This window comes from Dendrobium catenatum, unplaced genomic scaffold (genome assembly GCF_001605985.2).
Source record: "Dendrobium catenatum unplaced genomic scaffold, ASM160598v2 fragScaff_scaffold_370, whole genome shotgun sequence".
Taxonomy (NCBI): Eukaryota; Viridiplantae; Streptophyta; class Magnoliopsida; order Asparagales; family Orchidaceae; genus Dendrobium; species Dendrobium catenatum.
In genome coordinates, this window is record NW_021318832.1 from 1556732 (window position 1) to 1577566 (window position 20835).

Below are 20835 nucleotides of genomic sequence, written 5' to 3' on the forward strand. Positions count from 1 at the left end.
AATTGTAACTTAAAATGTGAGGGCCTTTAGTGATTTCTATCGCAATCATGGATGCAAAATAGAGAGGTTTTTGCATGGGATTTTCCTCATTGACATTGAGGAAACTATGACCTATGGGCTTTAGAGGTATAGCTATTAAAAGAATATTTTTGATGCCTTATAAGATTTATGTGTTATAAAAGTAAATTGTATTTTTGAGGTGATAGATACTTTAAAAAATTAAGTGTTGAGTTATATGTATATTAATATCAAAAATAACAATAATAATTCTTTATCCCACTATAAAAACGATAAATATATATGACACATAAAATTATAAAGCTTATGGATTACGTCATTTTGTCACCATTTTAGATATTATTATGATTATGATTTTGAAGCTTTATGCATGAAAATAATCAAAAGTTAGAATATACTGAGATTTTTTGAAAGCGAAATATTACACTCATTTTAAGCAAATTAATAGTTATAAATATAAAAATTTAATAAGAGGGAAATCCATGAGGCTTGCCTCCTAAGCTCATCCGCCGATCTCTCCCTCCGTCCTGTTCGAATTCGAACATACGGCTCCTTTCTAACTTTCTTTTTAAGCAAGCTCCGGATTGCCTGCAAACCCTAGCTATTTCCTCTTTCCCTTACGACGATGTCCTTCTCCCAGTTCCCCATCGACGACAGAGACCTTGACGACGCCGAGCTCTGGGACGTCATTGATTCAGCTGCGGCCTCTAGATCCCGCCGGATGCCGCTTGCCATTAAGAACTCCTCTCCAGCATCGAATCCCTCACCCATGCCGCCAAAGCTCTTTCAAAGCGCTAAGAACTACCTCGCCGCAAATGCGGAGGAATATAGGGTTTCCACCCACGGAGAGGTAGTGCAGGAAGAGCGATGGGCGCTTGCAAGGCCGCAGAAGATGGCGAGGTTCGTGGAACCCGTGGCTTGTGGAGATCACAATCGGATGGTGGTCGTCCGGCACCCGTCTCGAACTCCGTTGACCTCATCGCCATCGTACCCTCCTCCATCTACTGGGAAGTTCTCAGTGAAGGAGGTGAGACCGATCATTGAGAGCCCAAAGATGAATTGTCAGCGGGAAGATGAGAAGGATAACTTTACACATTCCTTGTCTGGAAGCTTCCCTTCAGTGTCGATGTTCAAGCAGTATCAGAATGCAGCCATGGAGGTAATTCAGTGATCCTTTGATTATATGAAATATAGTTGTGTGCGCCCGCCCTCTAAAGGTAAACATATAGGTCGTGTAGGGTTGAAGAAATTGAAGAGAATGCAAATGCGTTGCTCTTCAGAGTTTCACATTTAATGTTTGGCTCTAATGCGATTAATTTTTGACTGAAGTTAATTAGAGAATGAGGACAAGTTTGTTTTTTTAATTGACAATTTTCTAACCTACTAGTGAAAAGTAAAAAAAATTGTAGTCATCTTTGCGACTCACATGTTCACATAACACACACAACTCAATTTCTCGTTAACCTAAAAAGTTTAAAATATTTTTCACTTAGTTTGTCCTCAACCAAATAAATAGCTGAAAATTAATTTTAATTCGATTCCACTAGCATTTACATTTCCATTTCCTTTCCATTGCCTCTCTTTCAATTCCTTGAAACTAGGTAGAGCCATACTAAATTTTGATGCTTTCTTATAGCAAGTACATTAGTTTGAGTTTTTTCTTGCTGATTCATTTCATCAGTTTACTAGATGTCTCATAGTGATGTGGTGAAGTTCTTGTTTTGAGTTGATTAATGTGAGAGTGATAGGAAGATTGTAAGTTTTTGTCAATGATTATTCAAATCTCTGAACATGTGCCAAGGTTGATAATGCAGGGGAGTTGATAGATAGAAATGAGTGGGTAGAGAGTGAGGTTTTGGTCTATTAGCAATTTAGGTTAAATTGTGGGTTGGGACTGATTGTTCCGACAAGGTTATTAATTGTTTTGTTGGATATGTAGTTGCTATTAAGAAGATTTTCAAAATCATCGGCCATGAAGTTTTTAAGAACGTGTGATCTACATGATGGGTGGTTGTTGGTTGTGATGTGAGTATTGATGATGTTCTTGATGTTGGTCGTCAGAATTTTGTGCTGAGGTGGGATGGGAACGTCGGCCCTTGCTGATGTTAAGTTGTTGTTTGCAGGAGGATTGTTTGTGGAAGTAGAGGCCGAGAGGTCCATTATGAGAAGGCGGTTCAGTAGCATGTAATGGCTATTGTTAAGTAGAAGTTCTGATACTATTAGAACTATAATGACACAACATTGGAGAGCAGTGATGATTAGAGAAGGAGAAGTAGATGGGAAAACAAAAAGTGTGAAATTGCTATCATGTATTTCATGATTATAGTAGTCATCTTTATATAAGTATTCATCCGCGAGTTGATTATGTAGTATGTTGGAGATACTAATCCAGTGGTTCATGCTATGAGTTTAATTGGTGAAATGGTTAGAATAGAAAGTGGAAGAGAGTAACTATTGTACTAAGCCTTAGTGGGAAGTAGGATTGTTATTGAATGGAATTGATTTTATATTATTATAAAAAATAGTTGCTATTAAACATAGTAGCTTATTTGAGTACTAAATTTAATTACGCTAATTGGCTATTAACCAAATGACCATAAACTAAAGACAATTTATTCCATTCTTTTAATATGCAAAATGTTAAAAACTGAAGATAATTCATATAATTTTTATTAAAATAGTTTTAATGAATATAATTGTATTTATGAATAATGCATTTTTTTTCATGTTTCCAGATTTTAGAGAAAACTGATTACACCATGATACGTGGCAACCCATTTATCAAAAAAGCAGGTACAAGTATTTACTCATGTATTTGTTAAGAAAAGTTAACCAATATTTAATCATGATGAAAAATTCACGTTTTTTAATTAGGTTGGCGGAAGATATCATTCTTCTTCAACATTTCATTTGAAATAAGGGACAAAAATATTGAGTATGATGACAACCGAAATGTTATTCGTGCTGAGTTTTTGGTTCGCGCTTTCATGCAGTATGTCCATCATAGAATAATATTTTAGCTTTTCATTAATTTTATTAAATTGACTTTGTAAATTTAAGTTTGTTTTTGAACCACTTTTAGGGGTGGCAGATTTTCAGATGGATGGGGTTCTTGTGATCGAAGGGAGAAACATCTTAATAAGCCCAACCATGATATTCCTAGCACAGCAGAAACAAGGGCTAAAAATAAAGCATGTCAAGTGAGTATCTCAAATAATATGTTATCTCTATTTTAATATTGGCATTACTAAATAATCTACATATACTTTACATCGCTTATAACCTTTTTAGTTGATGTTTCATCATTTGTAGTAATTACCTACCCCTCAACATTCCTACACCTTCATAATCGCGTTGCACAGATACTAACACCCCCTTGCATTGCTTACACCATCAACACCACGTTTAGCACTTACACTAACACCCTTGCAATGTTGAAAAAATTTACTATGGTAGGCATTAAAGCGATTCCTTTTTTTAGACTCTATCAAAACATATATGTGGGATAGTGGGAGAATCCCTCAAGCAATCAACGTAGTTAGGATTGATAAGCCATTGATTTAGGTTCAACTATATAGGTTTTAGTCAGTAACTTGGATTGGGATTTGTTGTGCTCAGAGTATCTAGATGATTGATCGCATTATTATTCTACGTGGCTTCATACCAATTTGGTACCTTTACTGGCATCTCACAGTTGTAGAAGGGTTGAAGATCTGTACCCCAAAAATCTCTCCACATGACTTAGCTAGAGCTCGATTCGACCTAGATAAGGGGGATATGATTGTACGATAAAATGTTGAACAAGTCTGTGATATGGTATTCTAGGGCAATATCTTTTGTTTTCTCTAGCTTTTTTTTACAGTGGAAAATCAATAATATTTAGTTGTGGATTTGAATTTATTTGTTATCCTTTCGTTGGTGGACTCTTATCATTACATATTCCAAAGTTATTATAAGTAAATAAATAAAATAAAAAGCTTGGATTGTTGGTTTTGGGAGTTGTAGTTTTGCTTGCGTGTTGCACTTCAGGATTTGTGCGGGCTTTGTCTCTATGATTTTTGTTTCTTTCGACAATGACATGACATTTTGCAAGTCTTTTATGGGTTATTTGTGTGCCTTTAGTTTGGATGTTGAATATTAGGTGGATAATTGTTCTTATGTGATATCCAATGTGTAATTGTTGCATATGTATAAGATCTTAGGTAGAGATTTAAGTTGTGGTTGAAATTAATTTTGAATTTAATCTAAATTTCAATTAAGTTGATCCTATGCTGACTTTATTGACTAGACTAGGTTATGAGGAGTTTATAAATAATTATTTTGAGGGATGTGATGAGAAATTTTTGACTTGAATGAATTTTTTTTTTCCTACTTTTAATTTTGCATGTTTAAATTGGATGAATGATTCTTTCGAGTATCGTACAAGTGCAACTAATCAATTTTGAGAGAATCAACATTTTGTATCAACATGAGATTTGGTTTTTCTCAATTTTGTATTTTTATTCCTTATTATATTATTTTAGGTATTTTTTTTATTATAGTGATCTTAGTATTGATAAAATATTGACACAATAGTAATTCAAATAGTGGAATTTAATTTATTTTGTTAATTGATTTTTTATGTTTTCAAATTGTTGCTGAAATTCTCGAATTAAAAAAAAAATCATTTCATTATGGTTTATAGTTTTAGTATTGATTGTTTTATGTATAAAGAAAGTAAATGATTGAACACTTTGGTGTCTTGTTATACGTGAATCCTTATTTTCCTTTATATTTATTCATACAACTTTACATAGTGCGATAATAAATCCTAGTTCGAAGTCATCTTGCATCAAACAATAAAGTGGGCCAAATGGATCACTTCCTAAATTGCTCAAGTGCATTCTAAGAAATAGAGGTCATGTGCCCTTGTCATATAGCAAGAACTTTGACCATGGGTGCAAGGAAGTTAATACTCGTTCAAGTCGCAACGAAAGCATAATTCAAATTTGTAATTGATAATTCTTGATTACATGAAAATATATCAGGAGTTAATTTCCTCTACAAAGGGGATTCTCTTTTATAACTTTATAAAGATATTGTATTTTGTATACAAAGGATTCTTGTTTGGTGGATAATAGAAAAACACCATGTAAAACAAGCTCACAACCTAACTCTGAGTCTCTTATAAAAACACCTTTGGTCATGTATCTTCCCTCCTTGAATCATGTTCGTGCAAAGTCCAACATCCACATCCTTTAATGTTCTTGTTGAGGATGGAATAAAGAAAAAAGGATTAAGGGGAATCTTAAAGAACGATAAAGTCTTTTCCTATAGAGGTTACGAGTTGAACCAAATATGACAACACAACACAAGATTAGCTCCAAGGAGTAAAACTTCAGCAAGCTCTAATCATGGAATTGCTTAGGAGCTTTCATTTTCCCAATATGCTTGGGCCACTTTAAACCATTCTTAGTTTTATGAATTTTGAAAACATATCTCGGATAGTCATATTATCGTTGTATTGATCTAACTTCATTAGCTTTCAATTGCATTTCCTTTGAGTTTAGGGTTATAAGTCTTCTTTTATAGAGGTCATCAGTCAAAGTAGGGATAAGTCCACAACGTAAGATTAACTTCAAGGAGTTAAACCCAAGCAAGCTTGTAGGACCAACTTACAAGCCTATCCAAGTAATGCATATGTTTCCAAAAATGGTCGAGCCACATCAAGTTGTTCTTAGTTTTAAGATTTTGTATAGCATATATTGGTTATTTGTATTGCCATCTTGTTGCCATTTGGTTTCACTAGCTTTCAAATGCATTTCCTTATTGTTTTAATTGTATATGTTATATCCCATTAAGTTTTTAATGATAGTGATAAATTTTACTTTTATTTATTAGTGAAATTTTGAAAACCATGGACTTTTGACTGATATTTGAATAAATAAACCTAAGTATCCTAGAATAATCATCAATAAATGTTTTAGTGGACTAACTCAAAAGAATGAACGTTAGGACTAGTGGTAGGAGGAAAAATGGGATATAATGGTGCTTAACCAATTTGTAGGCCTGACACTGAAACTTGAAGAATGATGTGAAGACATAGATGAAGTTTCGTAGTTCTAAGGGAGGAGGATGAACCAACCACAAATTCAGGAGGTCAATGATGCTGGGTTTGATGTATAAGGCTCACTTGATCAGCTGATTGTAATGTTGGGCTGCAATTGCATGTAGACACTAATTGTGATGTAGGACTACAATATATGCAATAATTTTGAAAGAACTTGCACGATTTATTGATTAGAAAAATAGTGATTAGAAATATTAGCAAATAAAACGACAAAATAAAGCGCATGAGCGGTCACTTCCATTTCGGTTAAGTTGCATAATAAGAGCTTTGAATCATCAAAATAACAAAGAAAATCAACGACATGTAAATATAATAGCTTTCAACGAAAATTCCTAATCTAACAATAAGATTAGAAGCAATTAAAGTGCACTCAATCCCTACGTTTATTAAGCTCGGCAGAGTTCGGTGAACAAGATCTTCGTGAATCTATTAAATCACAAGAAGAAGTTAGACAATAAAAATACGAGCAAAGGGAGATGGATAAACCCTTATCATGGTTGAGTTGCAATCCTCCACTGAACAGTGCCAAGTCGTTCTTCAATGGCTTCGGCAAGGGTGAAGGTGGTGCGCTTTAGATATTCTTCGACGGTGCTATCGTTCTCCGAGTTGACGTCAAAGAATGTTGATCGAAGAAGCCTCGGTTGTTGTAGAAAATGCCGGAATCTCGTTTCGAGGTAGCCATCCATGCAAGAAGTCGTTGTTTTGACTTTGAGAAGTGCTGGACAACGGGGATAAATCTTTCCGATGGTGGTACGGTGAGAGGAGCCGGCAGGAATTGATGGACAACAAGCTGTCCTTCTAGGACATCGGTTGGGGAAGTTTCTGGTTGACAGAAAACCAAGAATAGGTGCAGGAATTTGTGGCAGCAGACTTGGAGAGCAGAAAACCCAAAGTCGGACGGGGTTTAGGATGGAGTTATAGTAGAAAAACTTGGCAAAGATGATTGGGGAGTTGGCGGGTAAGAGGGGTTTGGGCTTGGAAATATTTCCAAAGTGAGAAGAGTTGATTTAGTGGAAAGAAAGAGGGTTAATTTTGGGAGGGAAAATAAGTGGGTGGGCCCTTGAGAATTTCAGCCAAGAGAGGGAGGGGGGCCAAGTGTCTATATGCAATGTATTTGAAGTTAAGGCTTTAATTAATCAATCCATCATGATTTGATTAATTGAATTAAATAAGAACCTTTCCCAAAATAAGATAAAGAGGAAAGAAAAGATTTGAAATTTTGAGTTAAGGCTTTAATTAATCAATCCATCGTGATTTGATTCATTGAATTAAATAAGAACCTTTCCTAAAATTGGATTAAGAGAAAAGGAAAGATTTGAAATTCGAAATTGATTTATTTTAAATTCAAATCCATTCCAAAAATAAGTTGACTTAAATAAGGAAAGTGGTAAATGAATTTCAATTAACTTGAAATTCTAATGGAGTTTAATTTAGGAAACATTCCTAAAATAGATTTTATAATTTTAGGAAAGATTTTAAATTTCAAATTGAGTGAATTTGAATTCACAATCTATCCAAAATTATGACAATCTAGAATAGGAAATAAATCTAAGAGAGTGCAAGGGGCTAGGGGCTGGTAGCTTGCTTGGGGTTCATGTAAAGGAGCCGGCGGCTAGGTGGAGGTGACTTGGTGAGTTTTCGGTGGAAGGATGGTGGGGATGAAGGTGGTCGGCGGCTTGGAGTGAGGTGGGTTTAGGTGGACGGTTGGGTAGGAGATGAGGAGAAAGGAAAATAGATAACGAAGAAAACCATGAACCCGGCCATCACCAAAGTTGGTGGGTGATCCAAATTCCCTCTCCTAGGGATCTTGCTCTCTCTCCAAGCACTCTCAAGATCTCTCAAGAACTCAAGCAATCGTACAAATTTTTTTTATCATTCAATCATTAACTTTAGAAGAAGAACATGAGGGCTATAAATAGCCTCATACAAAAAGGACTCAAAGATAAAAGACGACATTGCTCTTAGGGCTTACATATGACTTCCCTTAAGCAATGTGTAAAACGGGAAAAACAATTACAACATAAATAACAAATACATGAAATAACTCAAAACTCATCGACTCGATCGTGACTGTAGATCGACGGCCATGCCTCAGATATACTTTTCATGCTCTGATGTCCCCATCATTCTCACGAGATGGGAGAAAGCTCGACTCCGTCGAGTAAGCGTCTCTAGTGCTCTTGTGGATCTCCAATACGTCGAGGTCAATCTGCTACAGCTCCTCTCGATCCAGCCATGTATCCTCTGACTCGGGCTTTTCTTTCCACCTGATCAAGTACCTCCATCGTCCACCTTCCCTTGTGGAGATGGTGTCATCACTTAGAATCGAGTCCACTTTTTCTATCATGGGTGATTTGGGAATATTTGGTAGTGGATGTGGGCTTGGGTTCTCACACGGTGGGGTCACACAAGGCTGTTGTATGAGTGGATTTGGTGGGTTGAATTCAGAACCTTCATATGCAACTAGATCTTTTATGTTAAAGGATTGATTGATGTTGAATTCTGCAGGCATATCTATTACATAAGCATTATCAGTGATTTTCTTAATTATTTTGAATGTTCTAGCACTCTTAGCATGCATCTTTTTAACTGTTCCCTGATGGAACTGTTTCGGACGAATCCACACCATCACGGAATCACCAACCTCAAAAGTTTTAAATTTTCGTTTAAGATCAAATATAGTTTGTAATTGTTATTGCTCTTTTAAATTTGTCGTGCAATTTCTTTATGAAGTCCACGCATATGAGATGCAAATGATGATGCAGACTCAAAAATTCTATACCTATGACACATGGGTATACGGTCTAGTGGCAGTTTAGGTTTGAACCCGTAAACAATTTTAGAAGGATTTAAACCAAGGGTACGAGTCACTAAATCAAGCTATACGAGTCCAACTATGAGGCATTCGGGTAGGGAGGCTCCAGGGGCTAGATCTAGAACATACGAAATGCCTCTAATCTGGGTTTATGGATCGGGAAGATCATCAGATAAGCCCTCAACAATTCTACTAGGCATGGGCTGACTCTCCTGAGGGACTAATTCGTCAGATTCAGTGGGAGTCTCACGATCAACTAAGGTGTGTAAAGGTGTGCTTTGAGTTATGGCGGTTATCAGGTTCCCTTCTTGGCTTTAATAGGGTTGGATTCAGGATCATTTGTAACCCGAGGCTGTGATGGCAAAAGCTTGATCTTTTTGCCCTCATGTTCAAACACGCAGATGTTTGAACAACATCATTGTCAAATAGCCAGGGATGACCTAGAAGGATTTGTCCAACATTCATATCAATACATCACACCAAATATTCTCCTTATAGCCAGCGAAGGAGACGAGTATGAAGCTTCGTTCCTTTACCTCCAAGGTAGTGGTGTTGACCCAAGATACCTTATAGGGGTTGGGGTGGGGAACGGCATACAGGCCAAGCTTAGACACCATGCTGGAGGAGACAACATTGATGCAGCTGCCACTATCCACGACGACTTTACAGTTCTTATCCTTGATTTTGGTGTAGGTGTGAAAGATTGTAGTCCTACACCAGTCGTTGGTGGGGTAACGGGTTGTGACAGTGCACATCTCACCACGCAGGTGGGAGAAGTGTCAATTTTCTGGATATACTGAACGACAGTAGTGTCGTCATCCTCCTCAAATAATTCACCATCATTGTCCAGTTGGTGAATCTGATCGACTTTGGGCTCAAATTTCACTTCAGTGGTATCTTCGATAATCGTGATTTTATAGGGACTAGAGCACTAAGAGGCGATATGCCCATACCCCTGACATCTAAAGCATTTGGTCCCGGGATTGGACCGAGGGGTATTCGGAGTGGGAGGTTTACTTCTAACATTAGGACGGGGAGTGAAGGAACCATGTGAGGGTCGGGTAGTGCTCCTTGGGGTCGGATGGGCCGTGGGGGTGTGAGGGGTGGAACTACCATAAGGTCTATAGGAAGGCCTAGAGTCGTGGTGTCGACTAGGGTGTTGGGAACGGGTTTCCTCTAGGTCTAACACTAAATTGTAAGCATTTTCAAGGATAGTGATGTTCCGGGCGAACAACTCGTTGCGAAGATCCTCTCGCAACTCGGTACGAAACATGGATAGGATTTGTGCGGGGGTGGTGGAGGTCTCCCCTTTGCAACGAATCAGATAGTCGTCAAAAGATGCGAATATGCGATGTAATCCTTGACCAGTTTGTTGCCCTGTGTCAGCCTATTCCACCTATCCAACAACCTAGAGAAGTATGAGAGAGGCAAGTACTTTTGCTTAAGTTCACGCTTCATAGATGGCCAATCAGTGATGGGATAATCATTCTTGTTTTCCCTAAGGCTCTCTAAGTTGGCCCAAAACTAACTCGCCCTACCCGTGAGTTTCATCTCGGCAAAACTAACCTTCCTAGCCTCAGAGATATTATACCACTTAAAGAAACTGTCCATACCTTTGACCCAGTCTAGGAAGAGTTGGGGATCTATTGGTTCTCTTTGAGTTGATGGCTAATGTTGTTCATTTGGCCTACCAACAAGTCTAAAGTCCTGCTAAGTTGTTCCAAATCCATAACTAGACAGTAGGGGACACTATGAGAGGAATCTAGAAGGAGGACAACACCTAGATGCGAAGATAGACTTTCTAGAATGACACTAAACGATGCAGAAAATGTTTGGACATCAAACTACAACAAGGCCTTCTAGGTGATTAGGGAAGTTGTCAAATTTAGGGCAGTACCTAAATACTTAAGAGACAACCTAAAACTTACTAAATGGGTGCATAAATTTTTCTTGACAGCAAAACAACAATGATTTAAAATAATTTAAACGATGAAATGCATGTAAAATTAAATAAGCATGAATAAGCAATAGCCTAGGATGATTTCTAGCATGAATATCTTAAGCTAAATCATGCTCTGATATCATATGAGATATTTTGCTAAGCTTTTTAATGAAGATTGTGAGAATATGATTGATTTTAGTGGCCTTAGCACTCTAAATGAAAATAAATATTTTTATTTTTATTTTTATTGGCGTATTAGTAGAGAGGCTTTAAAGAAAATGAAGTGTGGAAAAACTAGTGAACCTGATGATCCAATAGAGGTGTGAAAATGCTTAGAAGATGAATGAATTTCTTGGCTTACTAAACTTTTCATATTATTTTGAAGACTAAAAAGATGTCAGATGAGTGAAGACTTAGTATGTTGATTCCTATTTTTAAGAATAAAGGTCATGCACAAAATTGTGCGAATTATAGAGGAATCAAGTTGATGTGTCATACTTTAAAACTTTGGGAGAGAGTTATGGAGCATAGGTTACGACATGATACTAATATTTCTCAAAATCAATTTGGATTCATGCCGGGTAGGTCTACTATGGATGATATTCATTTATTGAGAGGGTTGATGGAGAAGTTTAGAGAGACTAAGGAGGATCTACATATGATATTTATTGATTTAGAGAAAGTATATGATAAAGTTCCAAGAGAATTGCTATGGAGAGTTTTAGAAAATAAAGTGGTTAATAAAGCTTATATTCAAGTCATTAGGGAAATGTATGCAGGAAATGATATTTGTGTTCAACCACAAGGTGGTTTGACCAAGTATTTTCCTATTTAAGTTGGATTACATCAAGGATCAGCCTTAAGCCCTCATCTTTTTGCTTTAGTCATTTATGTTCTCACTAGACATTTGCAAGACGATGTACCTTAGTGTATGCTTTTTATTGATGATATTCTTCTTGTTGATAAGACTAGAGAGGTAAGATTTTGTATAGCATATATTGGTTATTTGTATTGCCATCTTGTTGCCATTTGGTTTCACTAGCTTTCAAATGCATTTCCTTATTGTTTTAATTGTATATGTTATATCCCATTAAGTTTTTAATGATAGTGATAAATTTTACTTTTATTTATTAGTGAAATTTTGAAAACCATGGACTTTTGACTGATATTTGAATAAATAAACCTAAGTATCCTAGAATAATCATCAATAAATGTTTTAGTGGACTAACAGTCTAACACAAAAGAATGAACGTTAGGACTAGTGGTAGGAGGAAAAATGGGATATAATGGTGCTTAACCAATTTGTAGGCCTGACATTGAAACTTGAAGAATGATGTGAAGACATAGATGAAGTTTTGTAGTTCTAAGGGAGGAGGATGAACCAGCCACTAATTCAGGAGGTCAATGATGCTAGGTTTGATGTATGAGGCTCACTCAATCAGCTGATTGTAATGTTGGGCTGCAACTGCATGTAGACACTAGACACTGATTGTGATGTAGGACTACAATGTATGCAATAATTTTGAAAGAACTTGCACGATTTATTGATTAGAAAAATAGTGATTAGCACTATTAGCAAATAAAACGACAAAATAAAACGCAAAAGCGGTCACTTCCGTTTAGGCTAAGTTGCACAATAAGAGCTTTGAATCATCAAAATAACAAAGAAAATCAACGACATGCAAATATAATAGCTTTCAACGAAAATTCCTAATCTAACAATAAGATTAGAAGCAATTAAAGTGCACTCAATCCCTATGTTTACCAAGCTCGGCAGAGTTCGGTGAACAAGATCTTCATGAATCTATCAAATCACAATAACAAGTTAGACAATAAAAATACGAGCAAAGGGAGATAGGTAAACCCTTATCACGGTTGAGTTGCAATCCTCCACTGAACGGTGCCAAGTCGTTCTTCAATGGCTCCGGCAAGGGTGAAGGTGATGCGTTTTAGATATTCTTCGACGGTGTTATCGATCTCCGGGTGGACGTCAAAGAATGTTGATCGAGGAAGCCTCGGTTGTTGTAGACAATGTCGGAATCTCGTTTCGGGTTAGCCATTCATGCAAGAAGTTGTTGTTTTGACTTTGAGAAATGCTGGACAGTGGGGAGAAACTTTTCCGATGGTGGTACGGTGAGAGGAGCCGGCAGGAATTGATGGACAACAAGCTGTCCTTCTAGGACATTAGTTGGGGAAGTTTCTAGTTGACAGAAAATCAAGAATTGGTGCGGGAATTTGTGAAGGTGGCAAGTCATTCTTCAATGGCTCCGGCAAGGGTGAAGGTGATGCGCTTTAGATATTCTTCGACTGTGCTATCGATCTTCGGGTGGACGTCAAAGAAGGTTGATCGAGGAAGCCTCGGTTGTTGTAGACAATGTCGGAATCTCGTTTCGGGCCAACCATCCATGCAAGAAGTCGTTGTTTTGACTTTAAGAAGTGTTGGACAGTGGGGAGAAACCTTTCCAATGGTGGTACGGTGAGAGGAGCCGGCGGAAATTGATGGACAACAAGCTATCCTTCTAGGACATCAATTGCGGAAGTTTCTGGTTGATAGAAAACCAAGAATAGGTGAAGGAATTTGTGGCAGCAGACTTGGAGAGCAGAAAACCCAAAGTCGGATGGGGTTTAGGATCGAATTATAGTAGAAAAACTTAGCAAAGATGATTGGGGAGTTGGCGGGTAAGAGGGGTTTGGGTTTGGAAATATTTCCAAAGTGAGAAGAGTTGATTTAGTGGAAAGAAAGAGGGTTAATTTTGGGAGGGGAAATAAGTGGGTGGGCCCTTGGAAATTTTGGCCAAGAGAGGGAGGGGGGCCAAGTGTCTATATGCAATGTATTTGAAGTTAAGGCTTTAATTAATCAATCCATCACGACGGCCACGCCTTAGTCCTTAGATATACTTTTCATGCTCTGATGTCCCCATCATTCTCCCGGGGTGAGAGAAAGCTCGACTCCGTCGAGTAAGCGTCTCTGGTGCTCTCATGGATCTCCAATACGTTAGGGTCAATCTGCTGTAGCTCCTCTCGATCCAGCCATGTATCCTCTGACTCGGGCTTTCCTTTCCACCTGATTAAGTACCTCCATCATCCACCTTTCCTTGTGGAGATGATGTCATCACATAGAATCGAGTCCACATTTTCTGTCATGGGTGATTTGGGAATATTTGGTAGTGGAGGTGGGCTTGGGTTCTCACACGGTGGGGTCACACAAGGCTGTTATATGAGTGGATTTGGTGGGTTGAATGCAGAACCTTCATATGCAACTAGATCTTTTATGTTCTAGGTTGGATTGATGTTGAATTATGCAGGCAAATCTATTACATAAGCATTATCAGTGATTTTCTTAATTATTTTGAATGGTCCAGCACTCTTAGCATGCATCTTCCTAACTGTTCCCTGATGGAACTGTTCCGGACGAATCCGCACCATCACGGAGTCACCATTCTCAAAAGTTTTAAATTTTCGTTTTAGATCAGTATATAGTTTGTAATCATTATTTCTCTTTTCAAATTGTCATATAATTTTTTTTATGAAGTCAATGCATATGAGATGCAAATGATGATGCAGACTCAGAAATCCTATACTTATGACACATGGGTATACGGTCTAGTGGCAGTTTAGGTTTGAACTCGTAAACGGTTTTAGAAGGATTTAAACCAAGGGTGCGGGTCACTGAATCAAGGTATACAAGTCCAACTGTGAGGTGTTTGGGTAGGGAGGCTCCAGGGGCTAGATCTAGAACATATGAAATGCCACTAATCGGGGTTAATGGATCGGGAAGATCATCAGATAAGACCTCAACAAGTCTACTAGGCATGGGCTGACTCTCCTGAGAGACTGATTCGTCAAACTCAGTGGGAGTCTCACAATCAACTAAGGTTTGTAAAGGTACGCTTTGGGTTATGGCGGCTATCAGGTTCAGTCCCTTCTTGGCTTTAACAGGGTTGGATTTAGGATCATCCGTAACCCGAGGCTATGATGGCAAAAGCTTGATCTTTTTGCCCTCATGTTCAAACTCGCAGATGTTTGAACAACTATAGATGTGGACATCGTTGTAAAATAGCCAGGGATGACCTAGAAGGATTTGTCCAACATTCATAATCAACACATCACATCAAACATTCTCCTTATAGCTAGCGAAGGAGACGGCTATGAAGCTTTGTTCCTTTACCTCCAAGGCAGTGGTGTTGACCCAAGATACCTTATAGGGGTTGGGGTGGGGAACGACAGACAGGCCAAGCTTAGACATCATGCTGGAGGAGACAACATTGATGCAGCTGCCACTATCCACAACGACCTTACAGTTCTTATCCTTGATTTTGGTGTAGGTGTGAAAGATTGTAGTCCCACGTCAGTCGTCGGTGTTAACGGGTTGTGACAGTGCACATCTCACCACGCAGGTGGGAGAAGTGTCAATTTTCTGGATGTACTGAATGACAACAGTGTCATCATCCTCCTCAAAGAATTCACCATCGTTGTCCACTTGGTGAATCTGTTCGACTTCGGGCTCAAATTCCTCTTTAGTGGTCTCTTTGATAATCGTGACTTTTTAGGGACTAGAGCACTGAGAGGTGATATGCCCATACCCTTGACATCTAAAGCATTTGGTATCGGGATTGGACCGAGGGGTATCGGAGTGGGAGGTTTACTTCTAACATCAGGACGGGGAGTGAAGGAACCAGGTGAGGGTCGGGTAGCACTCCCTGGGGTCGGATGGGCTGTGGGGGTGTGAGGGGTGGAACTACCAGAAGGTTTGTAGGAAGGCCTAGAGTCGTGGTGTCGACCAGGGTGTTGGGAACAGGTTTCCTCGAAGTCTAACACTAAAATGTAGGCATTTTCAAGGGTAGTGATGTTTCGGGCGAACTGCTTGTTGCGAAGATCCTCTTGTAATCCGGTACGAAACATGGATAAGATCTGTGCGAGGGTGGTAGAGGTCTCCCCTTTGCAACGAATCAGATAGTCGTCAAAAGATGCAATGTAATCCTTGACCAGTTTGTTGCCCTGTGTCAGCCTATTCCACCTATACAACTACCTAGGGAAGTATGAGGGAGGCAAGTACTTATGCTTAAGTTCACGCTTCATAGATGGCCAATCAGTGATGGGGTAATCATTCCTGACTTCCCTAAGGCTCTCTAAGTTGGCTCAAAACTGACTCGCCCTACTCGTGAGTTTCATCTCGGCAAAACTAACATTCCTAGCCTCATAGATATTATACCACTTAAAGAAACTGTCCATACCTTTGACCCAGTCCAGGAAGAGTTGGGGATCGAGAGTGCCATCAAAGGTAGGAGCATTGACTTTAATGTTCTTCATAAGTGGTATGTCGGGATCATGACAAGAGTCATTTCAAAGTGAGGAACTCGATGATTGGCACGATGCGACCTCATCTGGGTAGGTATCATCCCCATACATTGAAGGTGGCCTAGATGGGGTTTAGGGAGTATGATGTTCTCTAGATTTCTCAAGTGTGTCAAAGCGTTCGGTGGTGTCTCTACAAAGCTAGGCTAGGTCGGCTTGGTTCTCTTTGAGTTGCTGGCTAATGTTGTTCTTTTGGCCTACCAACAAGTCTAAAGTCCTGCAAAGTTCTTTTGGATCCATAACTAGATAGTAGGGGACACTAGGAGAGGAATCTAGAAGGAAGACAACACCTAGATGCGAAGATAGACTCTCTAGAATGACACTAAACGATGCAGAAAATGTTTGGACATCAAACTACAACAAGGCGTTAAGTATTCTAGCCTTCTAGGTGACTAGGGAAGTTGTCAAATTGAGGGCAGTACCTAAATACTTAAGAGACAACCTAAAACTCACTAAATGGGTGTAGAAATTTTTTTGGACAGCAAAAGAACAATGATTTAAAATAATTTAAACGATGAAATGCATGTAAAATTAAATAAGCATGAATAAGCAATAGCCCAGGATGATTTCTAGCATGAATATCTTAAGCTAAACCATGCTCTGATACCAGATGAGATATTATGCTAAGCTTTTTAATGAAGATTGTGAGAATATGATTGATTTTAGTGGCATTAGCACTTTAAATGAAAATAAAGATTTTTATTTTTATTGGCGTATTAGTAAAATTGAAGTTAGAGAGGCTTTAAAGAAAATGAAATGTGGAAAAACTAGTGAACTTGATGATAATCCAATAGAGGTGTGGAAATGCTTAGGAGATGAAGGAATTTCTTTGCTTACTAAACTTTTAATGTTATTTTGATCACTGAAAAGATGCCAGATGAGTGAAGAATTAGTATGTTGATTCCTATTTTTAAGAATAAAGGTCATGCACAAAATTGTGCGAATTATAGAGGAATTAAGTTGATGTGTCATACTTTAAAACTTTGGGAGAGAGTTATGGAGCATAGGTTACGACATGATACTAATGTTTCTCAAAATCAGTTTGGATTCATGTCGGGTAGGTCTACTATGGAAGATATTCATTTATTGAGAGAGTTGATGGAGAAGTTTAGAGAGACTAAGGAGGATCTACATATGATATTTATTGATTTAGAGAAAGCATATGATAAAGTTTCAAGAGAATTGCTATGGAGAGTTCTAGAAAAGAAAGTGGTTAATAATGCTTATATTCAAGTCATTAGGGATATGTATGCAGGAAATGATATTTGTGTTCAACCACAAGGTGGTTTGACCAAGTATTTTACTATTTAAGTTGGATTACATCAAGGATCAGCCTTAAGCCCTTATATTTTTGCTTTAGTCATGGATGTTCTCACTAGACATTTGCAAGACGATGTACCTTGGTGTATGCTTTTTATTGATGATATTCCTCTTGTTGATAAGACTAGAGAGGGAGTTGAAGGTAAACTCAAATTATGGATGTCAACCTTAGAGTTTAAAGGTTTTCATTTGAGTAGATCTAAAACCGAATACATTGAGTATAATTTTAGTAGTAATAGATCTAGTTGGGGGGGTTGTGACTTTGAGTGATCAAGTCATTAATAAGTGTACTCGTTTTAGATATATTGGGTTTGTTGTTCAAAGTGATGGTGAAATGGATGAGGATATTATTAGTAGAATTCAAGTTGGATGGTTGAAGTGGAGTAATATTTCGGGTTTATTGTGTAATAGAAAAGTACCACTCAAGCTTAAGGGAAAATTTTATAAGGTGGTGGTGAGACCTGCAATGCTTTATGGCGCAAAATTTTGGCCATTAAAAGAGAAGCATAATATTAAGTTAAGTGTTGCTGAAATAAGGATGCTCAGGTGGATGAGTGGACTTGCTTTTAGAGACATGATACGAAATGAGCATATTTGGGAAAATGTTGGAGTAGTTCCGGTGACAGATAAGATTAGAGAGAGTCGCGTTAAATGGTTTGGTCATGTAAAATGTTGGCCCATTTAGGAGAGTAGATGCATTATATTTGGACTATGTTAAGAAAGGTAGAGGTAGACCTAAAAGGACTTAGTTAGAAAATATTAGAAATGACATTTTTTATTAGATTTAAATGAAAATTTTACTCTTAACATGACACAATGAAGAAAAAGGATTCATGTAGCCAACCACACGTCGTGAGATAAAGACTTGATGTTGTTGTTGTTGAATTAGTTTTTGTTTATGGCTGTTTAGGATGGTTTATCTTAACCAAGCATTTACTTGTAGAGATGACAATTTCTTGGTTGTTGTATAAAGCTATTTAACTTAAATTTTGGCATAAGAACATTATTTATTGTCTATAATGAATTAGGTTAGGAAGACAAGTACCCCTTGCTGTTTTCATTCTTAGTTCTTAGAAATCATTTAACGGGGAAAGTTCTAGCAATTTTTTTGGCCGCTAGCTTTTGTCGGCAAGAATTTAGCATTGATATTTTTTAACTCTAAACTTATAGGGTATCAAAGATAATGGTACCAGATTTTAAGCTCTCCTAATAAGCACTTTTAGGTTGGAAATCAAAGAATTAAATATATGGTTATAAATGAAAGAAAAAATTGTAATAAAATTATAGTTAAAGAATTTTTATATCTAATATGTTTAACCCATATTGTATACCTAAGAGATTTTAATGGGGTTGCTGGCATTCTGTTAAAAAATTAAAATCATGGCATATGACAAAACAGAGGCTTCTGGAAATTTTCATGCTTAGTGCGCATAAGCTTTTCAATACTACGCGAAGGAAAAAGTTATTGTCGAAATTATTGTAGAAATTTTCATGCTTAGTGGACGTCAGCTGGTAAAAGTTTTAAAAATTATTGTCGGAATTCTATGATTGAATTTTTGTTTTACATCCCCCCGCCAACCAACAAAAAAAAAACAGTTATCAGCTGCTGAGGCCTGTTTTTTTATATATTTAGCATAATCTTTCAATATCCACGCATTTCCCAGACTGGTAAAAGCATGGTTTCAAATAATTTCAATGTCTATTAAATCAATTCCGATTGCTCTCTCATTCATGTTTCCTAAACAGAGAAATGTTCACTATATTCATTCTTTGCGTCCAAGAACCTGAGACATTCTGTTTAATTATTTTCTGACTTCATTTATTCCTCTGTAGGATCTACTTGGTATAGGTGAGTACAGACCTGGCGTAAAGATGTGAGTGCGACTTGTGTAAGAAGTTACTCTACCTTCATCTTCTAACGCAACACACTTTCCTCCCTAAATCATTTAAAAATTAATCTTCAGTTGTATGCCACATTAATTCTCATCTCCAATCGTGCTTTATCTAAGACCACAAAAAGAGGAGCCAAATAAAGGGTAAAGCGGAGAATTATTGAAGCAATGCACATGTTATGTTCATGTCTTCCTACAGTTTCTTCAAAACATAAACTAAACATTGTGATGGGAAGATTCGTTCACTGTTTGTTCTCAGGCTTCGTTTGAAACGGTGTTCTTACTGCTTCTTAAAGCAGTGTTTTAATACAAAAATTAAAATTTTTATACTAAAAAGTTGTTTTAGAAAACAATTAAAAAGCTGTCCAAACGAAACTCCAATCTCTAGCAGAACTTAGTTTTTGGCCACATATGACTGATTCCAACCCGTTGATTATTAGTTTATATCAGATCCGTTTACTGCCCACCCATTAGAAAAGCAAAAGCAGAAACCTAATCCATTCTCTTCTTTTTCTTCAACTGGATTCCCTCTTTTCCATCCTTTATGCATCAAACGCAAATCAAGACTGGTAGCTTAATAAAAGAGGCCACTTTCTTAGTCTCTTAATTTTTTTCTGGAATGCTTGGCGACAATTATCATCAAGCAGTATCATATGTTAGTATCTTAGACTCAAATTTAGTTAAAATTGACTTTATATCTATCTCATTTACTTGATATTAGTCTAATATACATTTAGTGCTTATGATGTCCATACTAATCAAATTTAGATCTTGATGTTTTAATTCTCTAATATTATAATATGGCTTAGGGTTAATTTTTATTGTTCCAAAATGATTAAGTAGGTGGCGTTGATGGGGACCAAAATCACCATGGGTTATGGGAAATACTATTTCCATTGATTTGAATGTCTAGCAGACTAGCAGCATGTGACTTTTTTCTGTATATATTTACAAATTTACTATTGCTAGCAATAACTGAGATTGAATTCATAAAAATAGCATTTTCTCAGTGACTCTAGGGATCGTTTCTCTTGGAATGTAAAGACCAGTTTTCATTGATTGTCTTATCAAAACTTTTTAGATAAGTGTCTATTGAAGAGGAAATTATTCTCTGCGATCACCGGATGATGTCTAGAGGTGAATCAAGACGTGTCATGTCATTTTTTTTGTTATATATCGGATGATGTAGCGCATCTTGATTCGCCTTCGGACGATCAGGTGAGCGCGTAGAATAATTTCCTCTATTGAAGATTTAAAGACGTTCAGATGTAAATCAATATTTTTATAGAAAATATTTCCAGAATAATTCATATAATAATCGCTTGGACATTCATATTTTCTCAGTAAATGGATAAATATCATTCAGAGTAGAGGCTGCTTGCAG

The 20835-nt window shown here is 37.3% G+C and overlaps 1 protein-coding gene across 1 annotated transcript; it reads left to right on the forward strand.

Annotated features, from left to right (window-relative positions):
- The first annotated feature begins 501 nt into the window (after positions 1-501).
- On the forward strand, positions 502-19723 carry LOC110093504. Its single transcript, XM_020818410.2, has 5 exons — positions 502-1177; positions 2754-2811; positions 2893-3010; positions 3101-3218; positions 19393-19723. The coding sequence occupies exons 1-5, from the start codon at positions 644-646 to the stop codon at positions 19435-19437; spliced, it is 873 nt and encodes a 290-aa protein (XP_020674069.1). The 5' UTR covers positions 502-643; the 3' UTR covers positions 19438-19723.
- The last annotated feature ends 1112 nt before the right edge of the window (positions 19724-20835 follow it).